Source organism: Genypterus blacodes, unplaced genomic scaffold (genome assembly GCF_046128005.1).
Source record: "Genypterus blacodes isolate CSIRO-AG114 ecotype Tasmania unplaced genomic scaffold, CSIRO-AGI_Gbla_v1 ptg000022l_1, whole genome shotgun sequence".
In the NCBI taxonomy this organism is placed as follows: Eukaryota; Metazoa; Chordata; class Actinopteri; order Ophidiiformes; family Ophidiidae; genus Genypterus; species Genypterus blacodes.
The window spans coordinates 5,893,989-5,910,995 of record NW_027466835.1 but is presented as its reverse complement, the minus strand read 5'-3'; the positions used below and the strand labels follow the sequence as shown (position 1 = coordinate 5,910,995).

The window sequence follows — 17,007 nt, the reverse complement described above, 5'->3', positions numbered from 1 at the left end:
GACGTGCCAGAACTAAATGTTCTGTCTTATCACAGGCACCGTGTGGACTCAACAGATAGTCATCTTAATCTGTGAGTTAGACGGCGGACACAGCGATTATCCCAACAACATGGAGCAAATGCCGTGGCTGGAGTACCCAGAGGGTCGGCCAGGTTACTCTCTGCGACCCTCTCCACGGCTCTTCAACTCCCACCTCAGCCCTGCTCTCATGCCGCAGGAACTGAAGGAAAAGAAGGGAAAGGTGACCGGGCATGGTTGCTGTTCATGTTTGCTCCGAGATTGCACCAAATTGAGGCAAACACAGACGTTTGTAAAGATAATTGACAATGTTGAGCCATGGGGATCAGGCCTGATAAGTACACGACAAGTAAACACGAGAGAAAGAGATCATTAAGGATCCCTGTAAATTGTGGCTGCACTTGAGCTTAAATTGCCCATTCATGAGATCAATCTGATTCAGAAGGAATTCTCGCATTTGGAGTTGGGAGTTCAAGGTGCTATGGGCTGATAATTTACTAGTTTACTTATTTACCACTCACAGGTTTTGGACACTGATCCAGTGAGGTTCTAGCTAAAGAGTAAATGCAAGGTAATCAGTGATCAAGGTAAAGTGTGGGCAGGTGATGATCTAAAACAAGGGTGTCAAACTCATTTTAGTTCATGGCCATATTCAGGCCAATTAAAACTCAAGTGGGGAGGAGAAGTACAATCAAAGCAAAATAACCTATAAATGGATGTAAATGGACAACTCCAACTTTTCCCTTTGTTTTAGTGCAAATGTTTACTTTTATTTAACTATCTTTTTCAAAACATATTATGAACAATCTGAAATTTCTTAAGTAAAACAAGTCCAATTTCAGCAATAAAGTATAATGACAATACAGTATAACAACTTGTCACTCACTTGAGAGAAATAATTATAATGAATAATAATGTGCTTGGTATATGGAGAGAAATTAAAGAAAAATTATAACAAATAAGAGAAGAAAAAGGCACAATGTTCAAAGACATTTCCAGAACAAACACGCAGCATTTACTGAAAAGTACCTTAGCTGAAAATGAACATAAAAGAGAGATTTGGATACTGCTGGGGAGAGCAAATCCATCAAGAAGACCAACTTGAGAAGATCGTAAAGTACGGAAAGCCGTTCACAGATGGAGATTACATGAAAGAATCATTTACTAAAATATCACAGAATCTATCCATGGAAATTCACCGTCGTTAAACGCTGATCTGACGCTGATATGTAAACGCTGCATTTTAGTGGCAGGATGGCGTCACTTCGCAGGACACAAAATCGACATGCGTTGTGGGAAATGTAGGTTATGGACAATGTGCGCTTGTAGACGTTTATTTTGGCGGGCTGGATTCGGGCTTTGAGTTTGACACCTGTGACTGTTGGGGTCAATACAGGTTGCACAAAGCATGTGCACAGTGCAGCCACCAGTAATCAGAAACTATACTACACACATTCTAATGTAACTGTGGTTTCCTTGTCAGATCATCTATGTGATGCGGAACCCAAAGGACACCGTCGTCTCATTTTACCACTTCAGTCAAATTTGTGCAGATCTGGAGAATCCCAAAACCTTTGGTGACACCTTGGAGCGCTATCTGGAAGGGAACGGTAAACGACCTCAGCTCCACCTGGATAATCAAAATACACAATCCACTGTGTTATGAAGTTACAAATGGAAATTTAATCCTAGTTAATTTTTAGTTTGGCCAAAAATACTAAAACAGAAATATATAAAGATTGATATGCAAAACAGTTTTTGCATCCTTGTACCACTGTGACCACATGAAGAGACTGTGACTTGAATGTCTTCACAGCCGGTTTCACAGTTGATTTTATGGAAATGCTGAAATGAGGGAATACATTGTCTTTACACAGTTCTAGCAGGACGCTGGTTTGATCACATCAGGGCGTGGAATGACACCAGAGACCAGTACAACATCCTCTTCCTGACGTACGAGGAGATGGTTTTGGTAAGATCTGCATTACAAGATGTCAGATACTTTCAAATCCATTCAGTGCTGTGTATTAAAGGGAAATGCTCCTCCATCATCCAAACTTGAACTAAATTCAATTGTTTGCTTTTTATGTCTCTTAGGATCTGAGGGCAGCCGTGATTAAGATCTGCAGTTTCTTAGGAAAGAACCTAAGTGAGGCAGCCATCAAGGAAGTTGTTCACAAATCAACATTCAAGATAATGAAGGAAGACAAAAAAGCCAACTATAGGTTTGTGCCTAAAGAAAGGCTAAGTGGAGACTTCTTACGCAAAGGTAAGGCAACCAGTTAGCTGCAGATCCTGTACATAGACAAATATTAGGCTAAATGGCTTGTTTTCCCTGTGCAGGTAAGATTGGTGACTGGAAGAATGTCTTCAGCGTGGCCCAGAGTGAAAGATTTGATCAAATATTTCAGGAGCAAATGGCTGACATGGATCTCAAGTTCATCTGGGACTCAGCAGAGCAGAAAGAGGAACCATAGATGCTTACAATCATTGTGCCATTCCTAGAAATCCAAAGATCACCTGCAGGGTTTTCTGGAGCTTGTTTAAGGTCTTAGGTGCTGTAGTCCGGGAGGGAATTTCACTGAAAGCTATGCAACAAATAAAATTAATACACATTAGTAACTTTAACAACACTTGTTATTGAAATAGAATACGTATGACATACTTGCACTTTAATTTAAGCAATGATTTGTTATATCCATTATTACTACTAACAAACAGAAAAATCATATTTACCTGCAATAAATAAATGTATGACCTACTGAGAAGATAACATGCAGAACAGGTGAAACTGGAAATAAACACAATGAGATCATCACTACAAAAACACGTTCCTGTTTAGGACACTCGAACAATTTGTAATGTATAAATAAATAAATATATACAAATAAAATACCACCCTCCTCCTCAGAAAAGCGTTGTGTTGTTGTTAGTTTTTACCTAATACAGGCCAGGTTCAGCTCCTTGGTTGTATTTGTACAGTCTGAACACTCAGATAGTGCTGACACGAGACCACACTTTGATCTCACAGCTGGTTCCGGTCCTGATCTTGTTCCTTTTGACTGATATGTTCATGTTCCCAGTAACCCTGCAAGGTGAAGCAATAACATCCTAGTGAAAGTTGAAAGTCCACTTCAATGTCCAGCCGGCTGACTGTCCGTACGAACTTGATCCTGTTTTCTCTCTGCAAATATTCCTAATTTTGTTTTACCTGAATCACAAGTAAAATGGAGCAAATCGATGACTACATCTGCAGATACAAGAACTACAATTTTGTTCTTACCGTGGGTGCTTCTGCTGAGCACATTGATTCACTTGAGACCTTCCATGTGCGTGACAGTGACATCTTTGTCGTCACTTATCCAAAATCAGGTAAGCGAGTCAAAAATTCAGCCTTGACGACAACTCGTGCATTTTTGTCTGTTGGATCGGCTTCTGGATGATTCTGTGGGGACGTGCCAGAACTAAATGTTCTGTCTTATCACAGGCACCGTGTGGACTCAACAGATAGTCATCTTAATCTGCGAGTTAGACGGTGGACTCAATGATTATCCCAACAACATGGAGCAAATGCCGTGGCTGGAGTACCCAGAGGGTCGGCCAGGTTACTCTCTGCGACCCTCTCCACGGCTCTTCAACTCCCACCTCAGCCCTGCTCTCATGCCGCCGGAACTGAAGGAAAAGAAGGGAAAGGTGACCGGGCATGGTTGTTGGTCATGTTTGCCCAGAGATTGCACCACATTGAGGCAAACACAGACGCTTGGAAAGCTAAATGACAATGTTGAGCCGTGGAGGCATCCTGTGTGTATTGGTCCATGAGTAACTTCTGCTTGGCTTCCTTCTGGTTTAGACAAGGATCAGGCCTGATAAGTATGCGACAAGTAAACACCAGAGAAAGAGATAATTAAGGATTGCTGTAAATTGTGGCTGCACCCAAGTTTAAATTGCCCATTCATGAGATCAATCTGATTCAGAAAGAATTCTCACAATTTGACCTAGAGTTCAAGATGGTGTAGGCTGATGATTTATTAAACGAGTCACAGGTTTTGGACACTGATCCAGTGAGGTTGCAGTTTAAGAGAAAATGCAAGGTCATCAGTGTGGGCAGGTGATCATCTTAATGACTGTTGGGGTCAATTCAGGTTGCACACAGCATTGTGCACAGTGCTGCCACCAGTGGTCAGAAACTATACTACACACATTCTAACGTAGATGTGGTTTCCTTGTCAGATTATCTATGTGATGCGGAACCCAAAGGACACCGTGGTCTCATTTTACCACTTCAGTCAAATTTGTGCAGAGCTGGAGAATCCCAAAACCTTCGGTGACACCTTGGAGCGCTACCTGGAAGGGAACGGTAAACGACCTCAGCTCCACCTGGATAATCAAAATACACAATCCACAGTGTTATGAAGTTACAAAGGATAATTAAATCGCAGTTAATTTTTAGTTTGGCCAAAAATACTAAAACAGAAATATATAAAGATTGATATTCAAAACAGTTTTTGCATCCTTGTACCACTGTGACCACATGAAGAGACTGTGCCTTGAATGTCTTCACAGCCGGTTTCACAGTTGATTTTAAGGGAATGCTGAAATGAGGGAATACATTGTCTTTACACAGTTCTAGCAGGATGCTGGTTTGATCACATCAGGGTGTGGAATGCCGCCAGAGACCAGTACAACATCCTCTTCCTGACGTACGAGGAGATGGTTTTGGTAAGATCTGCGTTACACAATGTCAGATACTTTAAAATCCATTCAGTGCTGTGTATTAAAGGAACATGCTCATCCATCATCCAAACTTGAGCTAAATTCATTCCATTTGCTTTTTATGTCTCTTAGGATCTGAGGGCAGCCGTGATTAAGATCTGCAGTTTCTTAGGAAAGAACCTAAGTGAGGCAGCCATCAAGGAAGTTGTTCACAAATCATCATTCAAGACGATGAAAGAGGACAGAAAAGCCAACTATAGGTTTGCGCCTAAAGAGAGGCTAAGTGGAGACTTCTTACGCAAAGGTAAGGCAACCAGTTAGCTGCAGATCCTGTACATAGACACATATAAGGTTAAAAAAAATTGTTTTCCCTGTGCAGGTAAGATTGGTGACTGGAAGAATGTCTTTACCGTGGCCCAGAGTGAAAGATTTGATCAAATATTTCAAGAGCGAATGGCTGACATGGATCTCAAGTTCATCTGGGACTCAGCAGAGCAGAAAGAGGAACCATAAATGCTTACAATCATTGTGCCATTCCTAGAAATCCAAAGCTCACCTGCAGGGTTTTCTGGAGCTTGTTTATGGTCTGAGATGCTGTGGTCCGGGGGGAATTTCACTGAAAGCTATGCAACAAATAAAAATAAAAACACGTTAGTAACTTTAACAACACTTGTTATCGAAATAGAATATGTATGACATACTTGCACTGTAATTTAAGCAATGATTAATTCGATCCATGATTACTACTAACAAACGTAAAAATTATACTTACCTGCAAAGGCAATAAATACATGTATGACCTACTGAGAAGAGAACAGGCAGAACGGGAGAAACGGGAGATAACGCAATGAGATCATTACGAAACACGTTCCTGTTTAGGACCCCCGAACAATTTGTAATGTATAAATAAATGAATGAAAAGTATAAATAAAATACCACCCTTCTATTCAAAGGCTGTCAGTTTAGAGTTGTTTTTATTACCTAATCGAGCAACGTTCAGCTCCTCGGTTGTTTATATACAGTATGAACACTCCGATAGCGCCGACACTAGTGTGTACAAACACACGACTTCTAATGAGATTCTTAGTAATAAGGATTTTATTTTCACTCTGACCTCACAGCTAGTTCCGGTCATGCTCGTGTTCCTTTTTGCTGATGAATGTTCATTTTCCCAGTCTCCCTGCTGAGGGCAGCGTAGTACGCTGCTGCTGCCAGGAAGTGTGGCAATAAAAACAGATTTTAAGTTGAAAGTGCACTTCACTCTGCAGCCGACTGACGAGTCACAACTCGGAGTTTAAACTCAGCTCTGATTTTTCGTTCTCACCTCTGATTGCACGTTGTCGCGGGACGCTGTCCTTTTTTCTTTCTGCAAATATTCCTAATTTTGTTTTGACTGGATCACAAGTAAAATGGAGCGGATCGATGAGTACATCTGCAGATACAAGAACTACAATTTCGGTTGTTCCACTACTGCTGAGCACATTGATTCACTTGAGACCTTCCATGTGCGTGACAGTGACATCTTTGTCGTCACTTATCCAAAATCAGGTAAACGAGTCAAATTTTCAGCATTGACGACTGAACTCGTGCATTATTGTTCGTTGGATCAGACTCTGGATGATTCTGTGGTGACGTGTCACAATTTAACGCACTTTCTTATTACAGGCACCGTGTGGACTCAACAGATAGTCATCTTAATTTGTGAGTTAGACGGTGGACTCAACGATTACCCCAACAACATGGAGCAAATGCCGTGGCTGGAGTACCCAGAGGGTCGGCCAGATTACTCTCTGCGACCCTCTCCACGGCTCTTCAACTCTCACCTCAGCCCTGCTCTCATGCCGCCGGAACTGAAGGAAAAGAAGGGAAAGGTGACAGAGCATGGTTGTTGTTAATGTTTGCTCAGAGATTGAGCCAAAGATGAACTAATAGAATAGATCCTGTGGCAAATACTATACTGCAACAACTTCACTATGAATAATGATAAAAAAAAAAAAAAGAGCCATTACAATCACTTTAGGGGAATAATAAAATAAGAGGAATTATACGAAAACACAAAAAAGTGTAACAAGCAGTGATAAAGGAGAAGAGGAAATGGGTCACATGCTCACAAACTTGTCAAACAAGCACGAATTGTATGTAATTATCAATATGAATATATTCCTCTCCATCCATGAACAGCTTCGTTGTAGTGTCAACACTGATCAGGCCTGGCTTATACACAAGTAAACAGGAGGAAATCTTAATGACTGTTGAGGTTCTTTCAAGGTTGCACATGACATTACGCACAGTGCTGCCACCAGTGGACAGAAGCTAAACTACACACATGCTAATGTAGGAACTGTGCTCTGTGCAGTATTAGTAACGTAGCTGTGGTTGCCTTGTCAGATCATCTATGTGATGCGGAACCCAAAGGACAATGTGGTCTCATTTCACCACTTCAGTCAAATTTTTGCAGACTTGGAGAATCCCAGAACCTTTACTGAAACCTTGGAGCGCTACCTGGAAGGGAATGGTAATGACCTCAGCTCCACCTAGATAAGGGAATACACAACCCACTATGTAACTAAGTTTATGGTGGACATTAAGTCCTAGTTAATGTTTAGTTTGGCAGACAAAAAAACCCAATATTGGATTAAAACTGACTAAATGAAAACTCAAATCATCTTATGCAAGTTAGTTCTCTCATCTACTGTATACTTTACATACACACAGTATACTAGTCAAATGTATTCTCATTCTATTTGGCATGCCAATATATTTTTCACCCAAAGCAATACAATAAGTTACTCAAACAGGGGTGGCCCCATAAATAATGCAGGGTTACAAGTTTAGTGTGGGCATGACCACAGGTTTGAGTCTGCAATGTGTTTGCATGCATGTACCACTGTGACCACACAGAGACCGACTTGTCTTCACAGCCGGTTTCAACATTGATTTTATACTGAAATGAGGGAATACATTGTCATTACACAGTTGGAGCAGGACGCTGGTTTGATCACATCAGGGCGTGGAATGCCACCAGAGACCAGTACAACATCCTCTTTCTGACGTACGAGGAGATGGTTTTGGTAAGATATGCGTTACACAATGTCAGATACTTTAAAAGGGAGATTGTCACCAATAATCCAAATTTGAGCTAAATTCACTTCCATTTGCTTTTTATGTCTCTTAGGATCTGAGGGCAGCCGTGATTAAGATCTGCAGTTTCTTAGGAAAGAACCTAAGTGAGGCAGCCATCAAGGAAGTTGTTCACAAATCAACATTCAAGATAATGAAGGAAGACAAAAAAGCCAACTATAGGTTTGTGCCTAAAGAGAGGCTAAGTGGAGACTTCTTACGCAAAGGTAAGGCAACCAGTTAGCTGCAGATCCTGTACATAGACAAATATTAGGCTAAATGGTTTGTTTTCCCTGTGCAGGTAAGATTGGTGACTGGAAGAATGTCTTCACTGTGGCCCAGAGTGAAAGATTTGATCAAATATTTCAGGAGCAAATGGCTGACATGGATCTTAAGATCATCTGGGACTCAGCAGAGCAGAAAGAGGAACCATAGATGCTTACAATCATTGTGCCATTCCTAGAAATCCAAAGCTCACCTGCAGGGTTTTCTGGAGCTTGTTTAAGGTCTTAGGTGCTGTGGTCCGGGGGGGACTGAAAGCTATGCAACAAATAAAAATAAAAACACATTAGTAACTTTAACAACACTTGTTATTGAAATAGAATATGTATGACATACTTGCACTTTCAGTTAAGCAATGATTTATTATATCCATTATTACTACTAACAAACATAAAAATCATATTTACCTGCAAAGCCAATAAATACATGTATGACCCACTGAGAAGAGAACAGGTGAAACGGGTGAAACGGGTGAAACGGGAAATAAACACAATGAGATCATCACTATGAAAACACGTTCCAGTTTAGGACCCTCAAACAATTTGTAATGTATAAATAAATATATACAACTAAAATACCACTCTCCTCCTCAGAAAAGTTTTGTTGTTGTTGTTTTTTACCTAATACAGGCCAGGTTCAGCTCCTTGGTTGTATTTGTACAGTCTGAACACTCAGATAGTGCTGACACGAGACCACACTTTGATCTCACAGCTGGTTCCGGTCCTGATCATGTTCCTTTTGACTGATATGTTCATGTTCCCAGTAACCCTGCAAGGTGAAGCAATAACATCCTAGTGAAAGTTGAAAGTCCACTTCAATGTCCAGCCGGCTGACTGTCCGTACGAACTTGATCCTGTTTTCTCTCTGCAAATATTCCTAATTTTGTTTTACCTGAATCACAAGTAAAATGGAGCAAATCGATGACTACATCTGCAGATACAAGAACTACAATTTTGTTCTTACCATGGGTGCTTCTGCTGAGCACATTGATTCACTTGAGACCTTCCATATGCGTGACAGTGACATCTTTGTCGTCACTTATCCAAAATCAGGTAAGCGAGTCAAATATTCAGCATTGACGACAACTCGTGCATTTTTGTCTGTTGGATCAGATTCTGGATGATTCTGTGGGGACGTGCCAGAACTAAATGTTCTGTCTTATCACAGGCACCGTGTGGACTCAACAGATAGTCATCTTAATCTGTGAGTTAGACGGCGGACACAGCGATTATCCCAACAACATGGAGCAAATGCCGTGGCTGGAGTACCCAGAGGGTCGGCCAGGTTACTCTCTGCGACCCTCTCCACGGCTCTTCAACTCCCACCTCAGCCCTGCTCTCATGCCGCAGGAACTGAAGGAAAAGAAGGGAAAGGTGACCGGGCATGGTTGCTGTTCATGTTTGCCCAGAGATTGCACCAAATTGAGGCAAACACAGACGTTTGTAAAGATAATTGACAATGTTGAGCCATGGGGATCAGGCCTGATAAGTACACGACAAGTAAACACGAGAGAAAGAGATCATTAAGGATCCCTGTAAATTGTGGCTGCACTTGAGCTTAAATTGCCCATTCATGAGATCAATCTGATTCAGAAGGAATTCTCGCATATGGAGTTGGGAGTTCAAGGTGCTATGGGCTGATAATTTACTAGTTTACTTATTTACCACTCACAGGTTTTGGACACTGATCCAGTGAGGTTCTAGCTAAAGAGTAAATGCAAGGTAATCAGTGATCAAGGTAAAGTGTGGGCAGGTGATGATCTAAAACAAGGGTGTCAAACTCATTTTAGTTCATGGCCATATTCAGGCCAATTAAAACTCAAGTGGGGAGGAGAAGTACAATCATAGCAAAATAACCTATAAATGGATGTAAATGGACAACTCCAACTTTTCCCTTTGTTTTAGTGCAAATGTTTACTTTTATTTAACTATCTTTTTCAAAACATATTATGAACAATCTGAAATTTCTTAAGTAAAACAAGTCCAATTTCAGCAATAAAGTATAATGACAATACAGTATAACAACTTGTCACTCACTTGAGAGAAATAATTATAATGAATAATAATGTGCTTGGTATATGGAGAGAAATTAAAGAAAAATTATAACAAATAAGAGAAGAAAAAGGCACAATGTTCAAAGACATTTCCAGAACAAACACGCAGCATTTACTGAAAAGTACCTTAGCTGGAAATGAACATAAAAGAGAGATTTGGATACTGCTGGGGAGAGCAAATCCATCAAGAAGACCAACTTGAGAAGATCGTAAAGTACGGAAAGCCGTTCACAGATGGAGATTACATGAAAGAATCATTTACTAAAATATCACAGAATCTATCCATGGAAATTCACCGTCGTTAAACGCTGATCTGACGCTGATATGTAAATGCTGCATTTTAGTGGCAGGATGGCGTCACTTCGCGGGACACAAAATCGACATGCGTTGTGGGAAATGTAGGTTATGGACAATGTGCGCTTGTAGACGTTTATTTTGGCGGGCTGGATTCGGGCTTTGAGTTTGACACCTGTGACTGTTGGGGTCAATTCAGGTTGCACACAGCATTGTGCACAGTGCTTTTTGGGACACTTCTTCTCAACCGTGTGGCTGTCTTTGCTCAACACTACAGAGAAGTCTTTGTCGACACGTGCAGCCAGCTGGTTTCTCTTCATCCGACCGCGTTAGCACAGGAAAAGCCTGAGATCCCCATGGAGTTGAGAAGGAGATGTAAGGCTGGGGTGAAACATCGACAGAAGAAACGGAGATACAAACCGTGTCTCCCTTTGATCACCATGGGGAACGTAAGATCGCTGGCTAACAAGACGGACGAGTTAGCGGTCTTGGTGAGGACGCAGCGGGTGTATCGCGAGAGCAGTGTATTGTGTTTCACGGAGACATGGCTCCACGAGGACATCCCGGACTCTAACGTGCGTGTCGACGGCTTCCATTCTGTTCGGGCGGACAGGATTCACCGAGAGAGTGGCAAGAGAAAAGGTGGTGGGCTTGCTATTTTCATTAACAACAAATGGTGTAATCCTGGAAATGTCACTGTGAAAGAACGGTTGTGTAGCCCAGACATTGAATTGCTCGCTGTGAGTCTTAGGCCGTATTATTTGCCGCGTGAGTTCTCACATGTTGTCCTGTTGTCTGTTTACATTCCTCCTTCGGCGAGCGCGTCGATTGCGAGTGACATCATCCACTCATCGGTCGCAAGATTCCAAAATCAACACCCGGACGCCTTCATCGCGATATCTGGGGACTTCAACCACTTGTCTCTGGCAGCGACACTTCCCATGTTCAAGCAGTTTGTGGACTGTCCAACCAGAGACAACAAAACACTGGACCTGCTGTACGCCAATGTTAAGGAGGCATACAGCTCCGTGGCCCTTCCACCACCGGGAAGGTCCGACCATAACCTGGTCCATCTGCAGCCCATGTACAAGCCTCTTATCCAGCGTCAGCCTGTGACTACAAGGACAGTGAGGAGATGGTCACGGGAGGCTGAAGAGGCGCTGCAGGGCTGTTTTGAGGTTACCGACTGGGACGTGCTTTGTGACTCGCATGGAGAGGACATTGATGATCTCGCGGACTGTGTAACAGAGTACATCAACAGCTGTGTTGTTCCCACAGAAACTGTATGCTGCTTCCCCAACAACAAACCTTGGGTGACCAGAGACATCATGGCTGTCTTGAATGAGAAGAAGAGAGCCGTCCGGGTCGGGGATAGGGAGGAGATGAAGCGCGTCCAGAGGCTGCCCCCAACAGGGCAAGGACACCTACAGGAGGGGGCTGGAGCGAAAGCTTCAGCAAAACAACCTGAGCGAGGTGTGGAGCGGCATGAAAACCATCACTGGCTACAAGTGGACGGTAGCCAAACAACAGAGGGGGACCAGGTGTGGGCCAACGAGTTGAACCTATTCTTCAATAGATTTGATGAGAGGCCCATTAACCACTCCGCCAGCTCGTCAGCCATCGACACCCCTCAACCCTCCAGCCACGCTGATTCCCCTCCCCCACCATTCCTCCACAACAACACAATACCAGCTATCCTCCCCCTGGCACCACCTCCCCCCACCAACACTGAGACCACTGAGCCCCCGGCCCCCCCAATCATCATCATCAGCCACACCCAGCCTCCCCCCATCAGTATCAGCCACACCCAACCTCCCCCCATCAGTATCAGCCACAACCAGCCTCCCCCCACATCACACAACACTTCTGTCTCCTCCACCACACCAGGCACACCCTTCTTCACAGCAGAGCAGATCAGGAAAGAGCTGTGCAGACTCTGCCCCGGTAAGGCTGCAGGTCCCGACGGAGTCAGCCCAAGGGTCCTGAAAGTATGCGCAGGCCAGCTGTGTGGAGTCCTGCACTATATCTTGGAGTGGAGGCAGTGGCTCAGTGGGTAGTGCTTCCGCCTGGGAACCAGAGGGTCCGAGCCCCTGCCGAGGTGCCCCTGAGCAAGGCACCGAACCCTCAATTGCTCCCCCCTCTGCGAAAGGTGGTAATGTAATGTAAGTCGCTTTGGATAAAAGCGTCTGCCAAATGATCGTAATGTAATGTAATGTATCTTCAACCTAACCCTTAGCTTGGAAAAGGTCCCGGTGCTGTGGAAGACATCCTGCCTGGTTCCAGTCCCGAAGAAGTCACGTCCCAGCACCCTCAACGACTACAGACCTGGCGCTGACGTCCCACCTGATGAAGTCACTGGAGAGTCTGGTACTGTCATTTCTGGAGCAAAGGGCTGACATGGATCTCAAGTTCATCTGGGACTCAGCAGAGCAGAAAGAGGAACCATAGATGCTTACAATCATTGTGCCATTCCTAGAAATCCAAAGATCACCTGCAGGGTTTTCTGGAGCTTGTTTAAGGTCTTAGATGCTGTGGTCCGGGGGGAATTTCACTGAAAGCTATGCAAAAAATAAAAATAAAAACACATTAGTAACTTTAACAACACTTGTTATTGAAATAGAAAATGTATGACATACTTGCACTATAATTTAAGCAATGATTTATTATATCCATTATTACTACTAACAAACTAACAAACAAAAATCATATTTACCTGCAAAGCCAATAAATACATGTATGACCTACTGAAAAGACAACAGGCAGTACGGGTGATAGGGGAAATAAACACAATGAGATCATCATTACGAAACACATTCCTGTTTAGGACCCTGGATCCATTTGTAATGTATGAATAAATAAAGAAGTATAAATAAAAAAACACCCTTCCACTCAGAAAAGCATTTTTTGTTGTCAGTTATTTTTTTTTAACCTTATGTAGGCAACGTTCAGCTTCTCGGTTGTATTTGTACAGTATGAACACTCAGAGTGCTGACATTAGTGTGTACTAACCACAATTACACCTATAAATGCAACCCATTATCTTTTCAAATGTTACATTTTTTAATAAAGAATAAAACATGTCCACCCTAAACTCTATACACCCCACATAACCAGTTAATGGCTTTTTTATGATGTCCAAGTTTGAGATGGATGCAACCATATTGCAGCCTGGATTTGGACCACGGTCTAACTGTTGGTGTCCCCTGCTGTAGATAATGTTCTAATGAAGCTTTCTTAGAAATAAGGTTATATAGCGAATATGTTTTTCACCCTGACCTCAAAGTTGCAAACCTGATTGTGTCCCTTTTACTGGTATGTTCATGTTTTAAGTAACCCTGTTGAGGGCAACATAGTACGCTCCTGCTGCCAGGACGTGTGGCATTAACACAAATTTAAAGTTGAAAGTCCAAACCACTGTCCAGCCGATTAAAGGCCTGTACGAATAACAACTCGGGATTAGCTCAGGTCTGACTTCTCTCCGGGGTCTTTGTCCTTTTTGTTCTCTTTTTTTTTAACCTGAATCACAAGTAATATGGAACGGATCGATGACTACATCTGCAGATACAAGAACCACAATTTTGGTTGTTCCACTACTGCTGAGCACATTGATTCACTTGAGACCTTCCATGTACGTGACAGTGACATCTTTGTCGTCACTTATCCAAAATCAGGTAAGCGAGTCAAATATTCAGCCTTGATGACTGAACTAATGCATTTTTGTTCGTTGGATCAGACTCTGGATGATTCTGTGGTGACGTGTCAGAACATAAAGCTCATTCTTATCACAGGCACCGTGTGGACTCAACAGATAGTCATCTTAATCTGTGAGTTAGACGGTGGACTCAATGATTATCCCAACAACATGGAGCAAATGCCGTGGCTGGAGTACCCAGCGGGTCGGCCAGGTTACTCTCTGCGACCCTCTCCACGGCTCTTCATCTCCCACCTCAGCCCTGCTCTCATGCCGCCGGAACTGAAGGAAAAGAAGGGGAAGGTGACCGGGCATGGTTGTTGTTAATGTTTGCCCAGAGATTGCACCACATTGAGGCAAACACAGACACTTGGAAAGCTAAATGACAATGTTGAGCCGTGGAGGCATCCTGTGTGTATTGGTCCATGAGTAACATCTGCTTGGCTTCCTTCTGGTTTAGACAAGGATCAGGCCTGAAAAGTATGCGACAAGTAAACACCAGAGAAAGAGATAGTTAAGGATTGCTGTAAATTGTGGCTGCACCCAAGTTTAAATTGCCCATTCATGAGATCAATCTGATTCAGAAAGAATTCTCACAATTTGACCTAGAGTTCAAGATGGTGTAGGCTGATGATTTATTAAACGAGTCACAGGTTTTGGACACTGATCCAGTGAGGTTGCAGTTTAAGAGAAAATGCAAGGTCATCAGTGTGGGCAGGTGATCATCTTAATGACTGTTGGGGTCAATTCAGGTTGCACACAGCATTGTGCACAGTGCTGCCACCAGTGGTCAGAAACTATACTACACACATTCTAACGTAGATGTGGTTTCCTTGTCAGATCATCTATGTGATGCGGAACCCAAAGGACACCGTGGTCTCATTTTACCACTTCAGTCAAATTTGTGCAGAGCTGGAGAATCCCAAAACCTTCGGTGACACCTTGGAGCGCTACCTGGAAGGGAACGGTAAACGACCTCAGCTCCACCTGGATAATCAAAATACACAATCCACTGTGTTATGAAGTTGCAAATGATAATTAAATCGCAGTTAATGTTTAGTTTGGCCAAAAATACTAAAACAGAAATATATAAAGATTGATATTCAAAACAGTTTTTGCATCCTTGTACCACTGTGACCACATGAAGAGACTGTGACTTGAATGTCTTCACAGCCGGTTTCACAGTTGATTTTAAGGGAATGCTGAAATGAGGGAATACATTGTCATTACACAGTTGGAGCAGGACGCTGGTTTGATCACATCAGGGCATGGTGTGCCACCAGAGACCAGTACAACATCCTCTTTCTGACGTACGAGGAGATGGTTTTGGTAAGATATGCGTTACACAATATCAGATACTTTAAAATCCATTCAGTGCTGTGTATTAAAGGAACATGCTCATCCATCATCCAAACTTGAGCTAAATTCACTTCCATTTGCTTTTTATGTCTCTTAGGATCTGAGGGCAGCCGTGATTAAGATCTGCAGTTTCTTAGGAAAGAACCTAAGTGAGGCAGCCATCAAGGAAGTTGTTCACAAATCATTATTCAAGACAATGAAAGAGGACAAAAAAGCCAACTATAGGTTTCTGCCTAAAGAAATTCTAAATGGAGACTTCTTACGCAAAGGTAAGGCAACCAGTTAGCTGCAGATCCTGTACATAGACACATATAAGGTTAAAAAAAAATTGTTTTCCCTGTGCAGGTAAGATTGGTGACTGGAAGAATGTCTTTACCGTGGCCCAGAGTGAAAGATTTGATCAAATATTTCAAGAGCGAATGGCTGACATGGATCTCAAGTTCATCTGGGACTCAGCAGAGCAGAAAGAGGAACCATAGATGCTTACAATCATTGTGCCATTCCTATAAATCCAAAGATCACCTGCAGGGTTTTCTGGAGCTTGTTTAAGGTCTTAGGTGCTGTGGTCCGGGGGGAATTTCACTGAAAGCTATGCAACAAATAAAAATAAAAACACATTAGTAACTTTAACAACACTTGTTATCGAAATAGAATATGTTTGACATACTTGCACTGTAATTTAAGCAATGATTAATTCGATCCATGATTACTACTAACAAACGTAAAAATTATACTTACCTGCAAAGGCAATAAATACATGTATGACCTACTGAGAAGAGAACAGGCAGAACGGGAGAAACGGGAGATAAACACAATGAGATCATCACTACGAAACACGTTCCTGTTTAGGACCCTGGATCCATTTGTAATGTATGAATAAATAAAGAAGTATAAATAAAATACCACCCTTCTACTCAGAAAAGTTTTTGTTGTCAGTTTTAAGTTTTTTTTTTTTAACCTTGTATAGGCAACGTTCAGCTTCTCGGTTGTATTTGTACAGTATGAACACTCAGAGTGCTGACATTAGTGTGCACGAACCACAATTACATCTTTAAAAGCAACCCAATTTTCTTTTCAAATGTTACATTTTATAATAGAGAATAAAACAATGAGACAATGAGATCATTACGAAACACGTTCCTGTTTAGGACCCCCGAACAATTTGTAATGTATAAATAAATAAATGAAAAAGTATAAATAAAATACCACCTTCTACTCAAATGCTGTCAGTTTAGAGTTGTTTTTATTACCTAATCGAGCAACGTTCAGCTCCGCGGTTGTTTATATACAGTATGAACACTCGGATAGCGCCGACACTACTGTGTACAAACACACGACTTCTAATGAGATTCTTAGTTATACCGTTACATAAAGGATTTTATTTTCACTCTGACCTCACAGCTAGTTCCGGTCATGCTCGTGTTCCTTTTTGCTGCTGAATGTTCATTTTCCCAGTCTCCCTGCTGAGGGCAGCGTA

The 17,007-nt window shown here is 42.3% G+C and overlaps 4 protein-coding genes and 2 long non-coding RNA genes across 10 annotated transcripts; 4 read left to right on the top strand and 2 right to left on the bottom strand.

Moving 5' to 3' along the window:
- The first annotated feature begins 1 nt into the window (after position 1).
- LOC142992513 (amine sulfotransferase-like) lies at positions 2-2,513 on the top strand. Its single transcript, XM_076142984.1, has 5 exons — positions 2-241; positions 1,502-1,628; positions 1,896-1,990; positions 2,116-2,287; positions 2,362-2,513. The coding sequence occupies exons 1-5, from the start codon at positions 17-19 to the stop codon at positions 2,493-2,495; spliced, it is 753 nt and encodes a 250-aa protein (XP_075999099.1). The 5' UTR covers positions 2-16; the 3' UTR covers positions 2,496-2,513.
- Positions 815-3,438, bottom strand: LOC142992518 (uncharacterized). Of its 3 annotated transcripts, none has more exons than XR_012961050.1 (4): positions 3,302-3,438; positions 2,959-3,106; positions 2,539-2,606; positions 815-1,648 (listed from the first exon to the last, which is right to left on the bottom strand). It is a non-coding gene; the product is annotated as an uncharacterized LOC142992518 (long non-coding RNA). The 3 variants fall into 3 exon arrangements; XR_012961049.1 differs by lacking the exon at positions 815-1,648 and adding an exon at positions 2,755-2,779 and having other exon boundaries at positions 2,116-2,606; XR_012961048.1 differs by lacking the exon at positions 815-1,648 and having other exon boundaries at positions 2,116-2,606.
- On the top strand, positions 3,139-5,398 carry LOC142992506 (amine sulfotransferase-like). Its single transcript, XM_076142976.1, has 6 exons — positions 3,139-3,390; positions 3,506-3,711; positions 4,249-4,375; positions 4,643-4,737; positions 4,864-5,035; positions 5,111-5,398. Exons 1-6 carry the CDS (start codon positions 3,246-3,248, stop codon positions 5,242-5,244), a joined length of 879 nt encoding a protein of 292 aa, XP_075999091.1. The 5' UTR covers positions 3,139-3,245; the 3' UTR covers positions 5,245-5,398.
- Positions 5,399-5,511: 113 nt separating this feature from the next.
- LOC142992516 (uncharacterized) lies at positions 5,512-9,407 on the bottom strand. 2 transcript variants are annotated; one of them, XR_012961038.1, is made up of 3 exons: positions 9,097-9,407; positions 8,754-8,901; positions 5,512-5,534 (listed from the first exon to the last, which is right to left on the bottom strand). It is a non-coding gene; the product is annotated as an uncharacterized LOC142992516 (long non-coding RNA). The 2 variants fall into 2 exon arrangements; XR_012961039.1 differs by having other exon boundaries at positions 5,516-5,531.
- LOC142992511 (amine sulfotransferase-like) lies at positions 5,886-8,605 on the top strand. The gene is made up of 6 exons (XM_076142981.1): positions 5,886-6,279; positions 6,397-6,602; positions 7,120-7,246; positions 7,708-7,802; positions 7,907-8,078; positions 8,153-8,605. The coding sequence occupies exons 1-6, from the start codon at positions 6,141-6,143 to the stop codon at positions 8,284-8,286; spliced, it is 873 nt and encodes a 290-aa protein (XP_075999096.1). The 5' UTR covers positions 5,886-6,140; the 3' UTR covers positions 8,287-8,605.
- Positions 8,934-16,354, top strand: LOC142992507 (amine sulfotransferase-like). Of its 2 annotated transcripts, none has more exons than XM_076142978.1 (6): positions 8,934-9,185; positions 9,301-9,506; positions 15,012-15,138; positions 15,406-15,500; positions 15,628-15,799; positions 15,876-16,354. In XM_076142978.1, the coding sequence occupies exons 1-6, from the start codon at positions 9,041-9,043 to the stop codon at positions 16,007-16,009; spliced, it is 879 nt and encodes a 292-aa protein (XP_075999093.1). In that variant the 5' UTR covers positions 8,934-9,040; the 3' UTR covers positions 16,010-16,354. The 2 variants fall into 2 exon arrangements, with proteins under 2 accessions (XP_075999093.1, XP_075999094.1); XM_076142979.1 differs by lacking the exons at positions 8,934-9,185; positions 9,301-9,506 and adding exons at positions 13,973-14,151; positions 14,269-14,474.
- Positions 16,355-17,007: the final 653 nt, after the last annotated feature.

Coding starts and splice junctions, on each gene's coding strand:
- LOC142992511 (XM_076142981.1), top strand. CDS start 6,141: ATGGAGCGGATCGATGAGTACATCTGCAGATACAAGAACTACAATTTC. Junction 6,280..6,396: donor CGTCACTTATCCAAAATCAG/GTAAACGAGTCA, acceptor TTCTTATTACAG/GCACCGTGTGGACTCAACAG. Junction 7,247..7,707: donor GCGCTACCTGGAAGGGAATG/GTAATGACCTCA, acceptor GTCATTACACAG/TTGGAGCAGGACGCTGGTTT.
- LOC142992507 (XM_076142978.1), top strand. CDS start 9,041: ATGGAGCAAATCGATGACTACATCTGCAGATACAAGAACTACAATTTT. Junction 9,186..9,300: donor CGTCACTTATCCAAAATCAG/GTAAGCGAGTCA, acceptor GTCTTATCACAG/GCACCGTGTGGACTCAACAG. Junction 9,507..15,011: donor TGAAGGAAAAGAAGGGAAAG/GTGACCGGGCAT, acceptor TTTCCTTGTCAG/ATCATCTATGTGATGCGGAA.
- LOC142992513 (XM_076142984.1), top strand. CDS start 17: ATGTTCTGTCTTATCACAGGCACCGTGTGGACTCAACAGATAGTCATC. Junction 242..1,501: donor TGAAGGAAAAGAAGGGAAAG/GTGACCGGGCAT, acceptor TTTCCTTGTCAG/ATCATCTATGTGATGCGGAA. Junction 1,629..1,895: donor GCGCTATCTGGAAGGGAACG/GTAAACGACCTC, acceptor GTCTTTACACAG/TTCTAGCAGGACGCTGGTTT.
- LOC142992506 (XM_076142976.1), top strand. CDS start 3,246: ATGGAGCAAATCGATGACTACATCTGCAGATACAAGAACTACAATTTT. Junction 3,391..3,505: donor CGTCACTTATCCAAAATCAG/GTAAGCGAGTCA, acceptor GTCTTATCACAG/GCACCGTGTGGACTCAACAG. Junction 5,036..5,110: donor TGGAGACTTCTTACGCAAAG/GTAAGGCAACCA, acceptor TTCCCTGTGCAG/GTAAGATTGGTGACTGGAAG.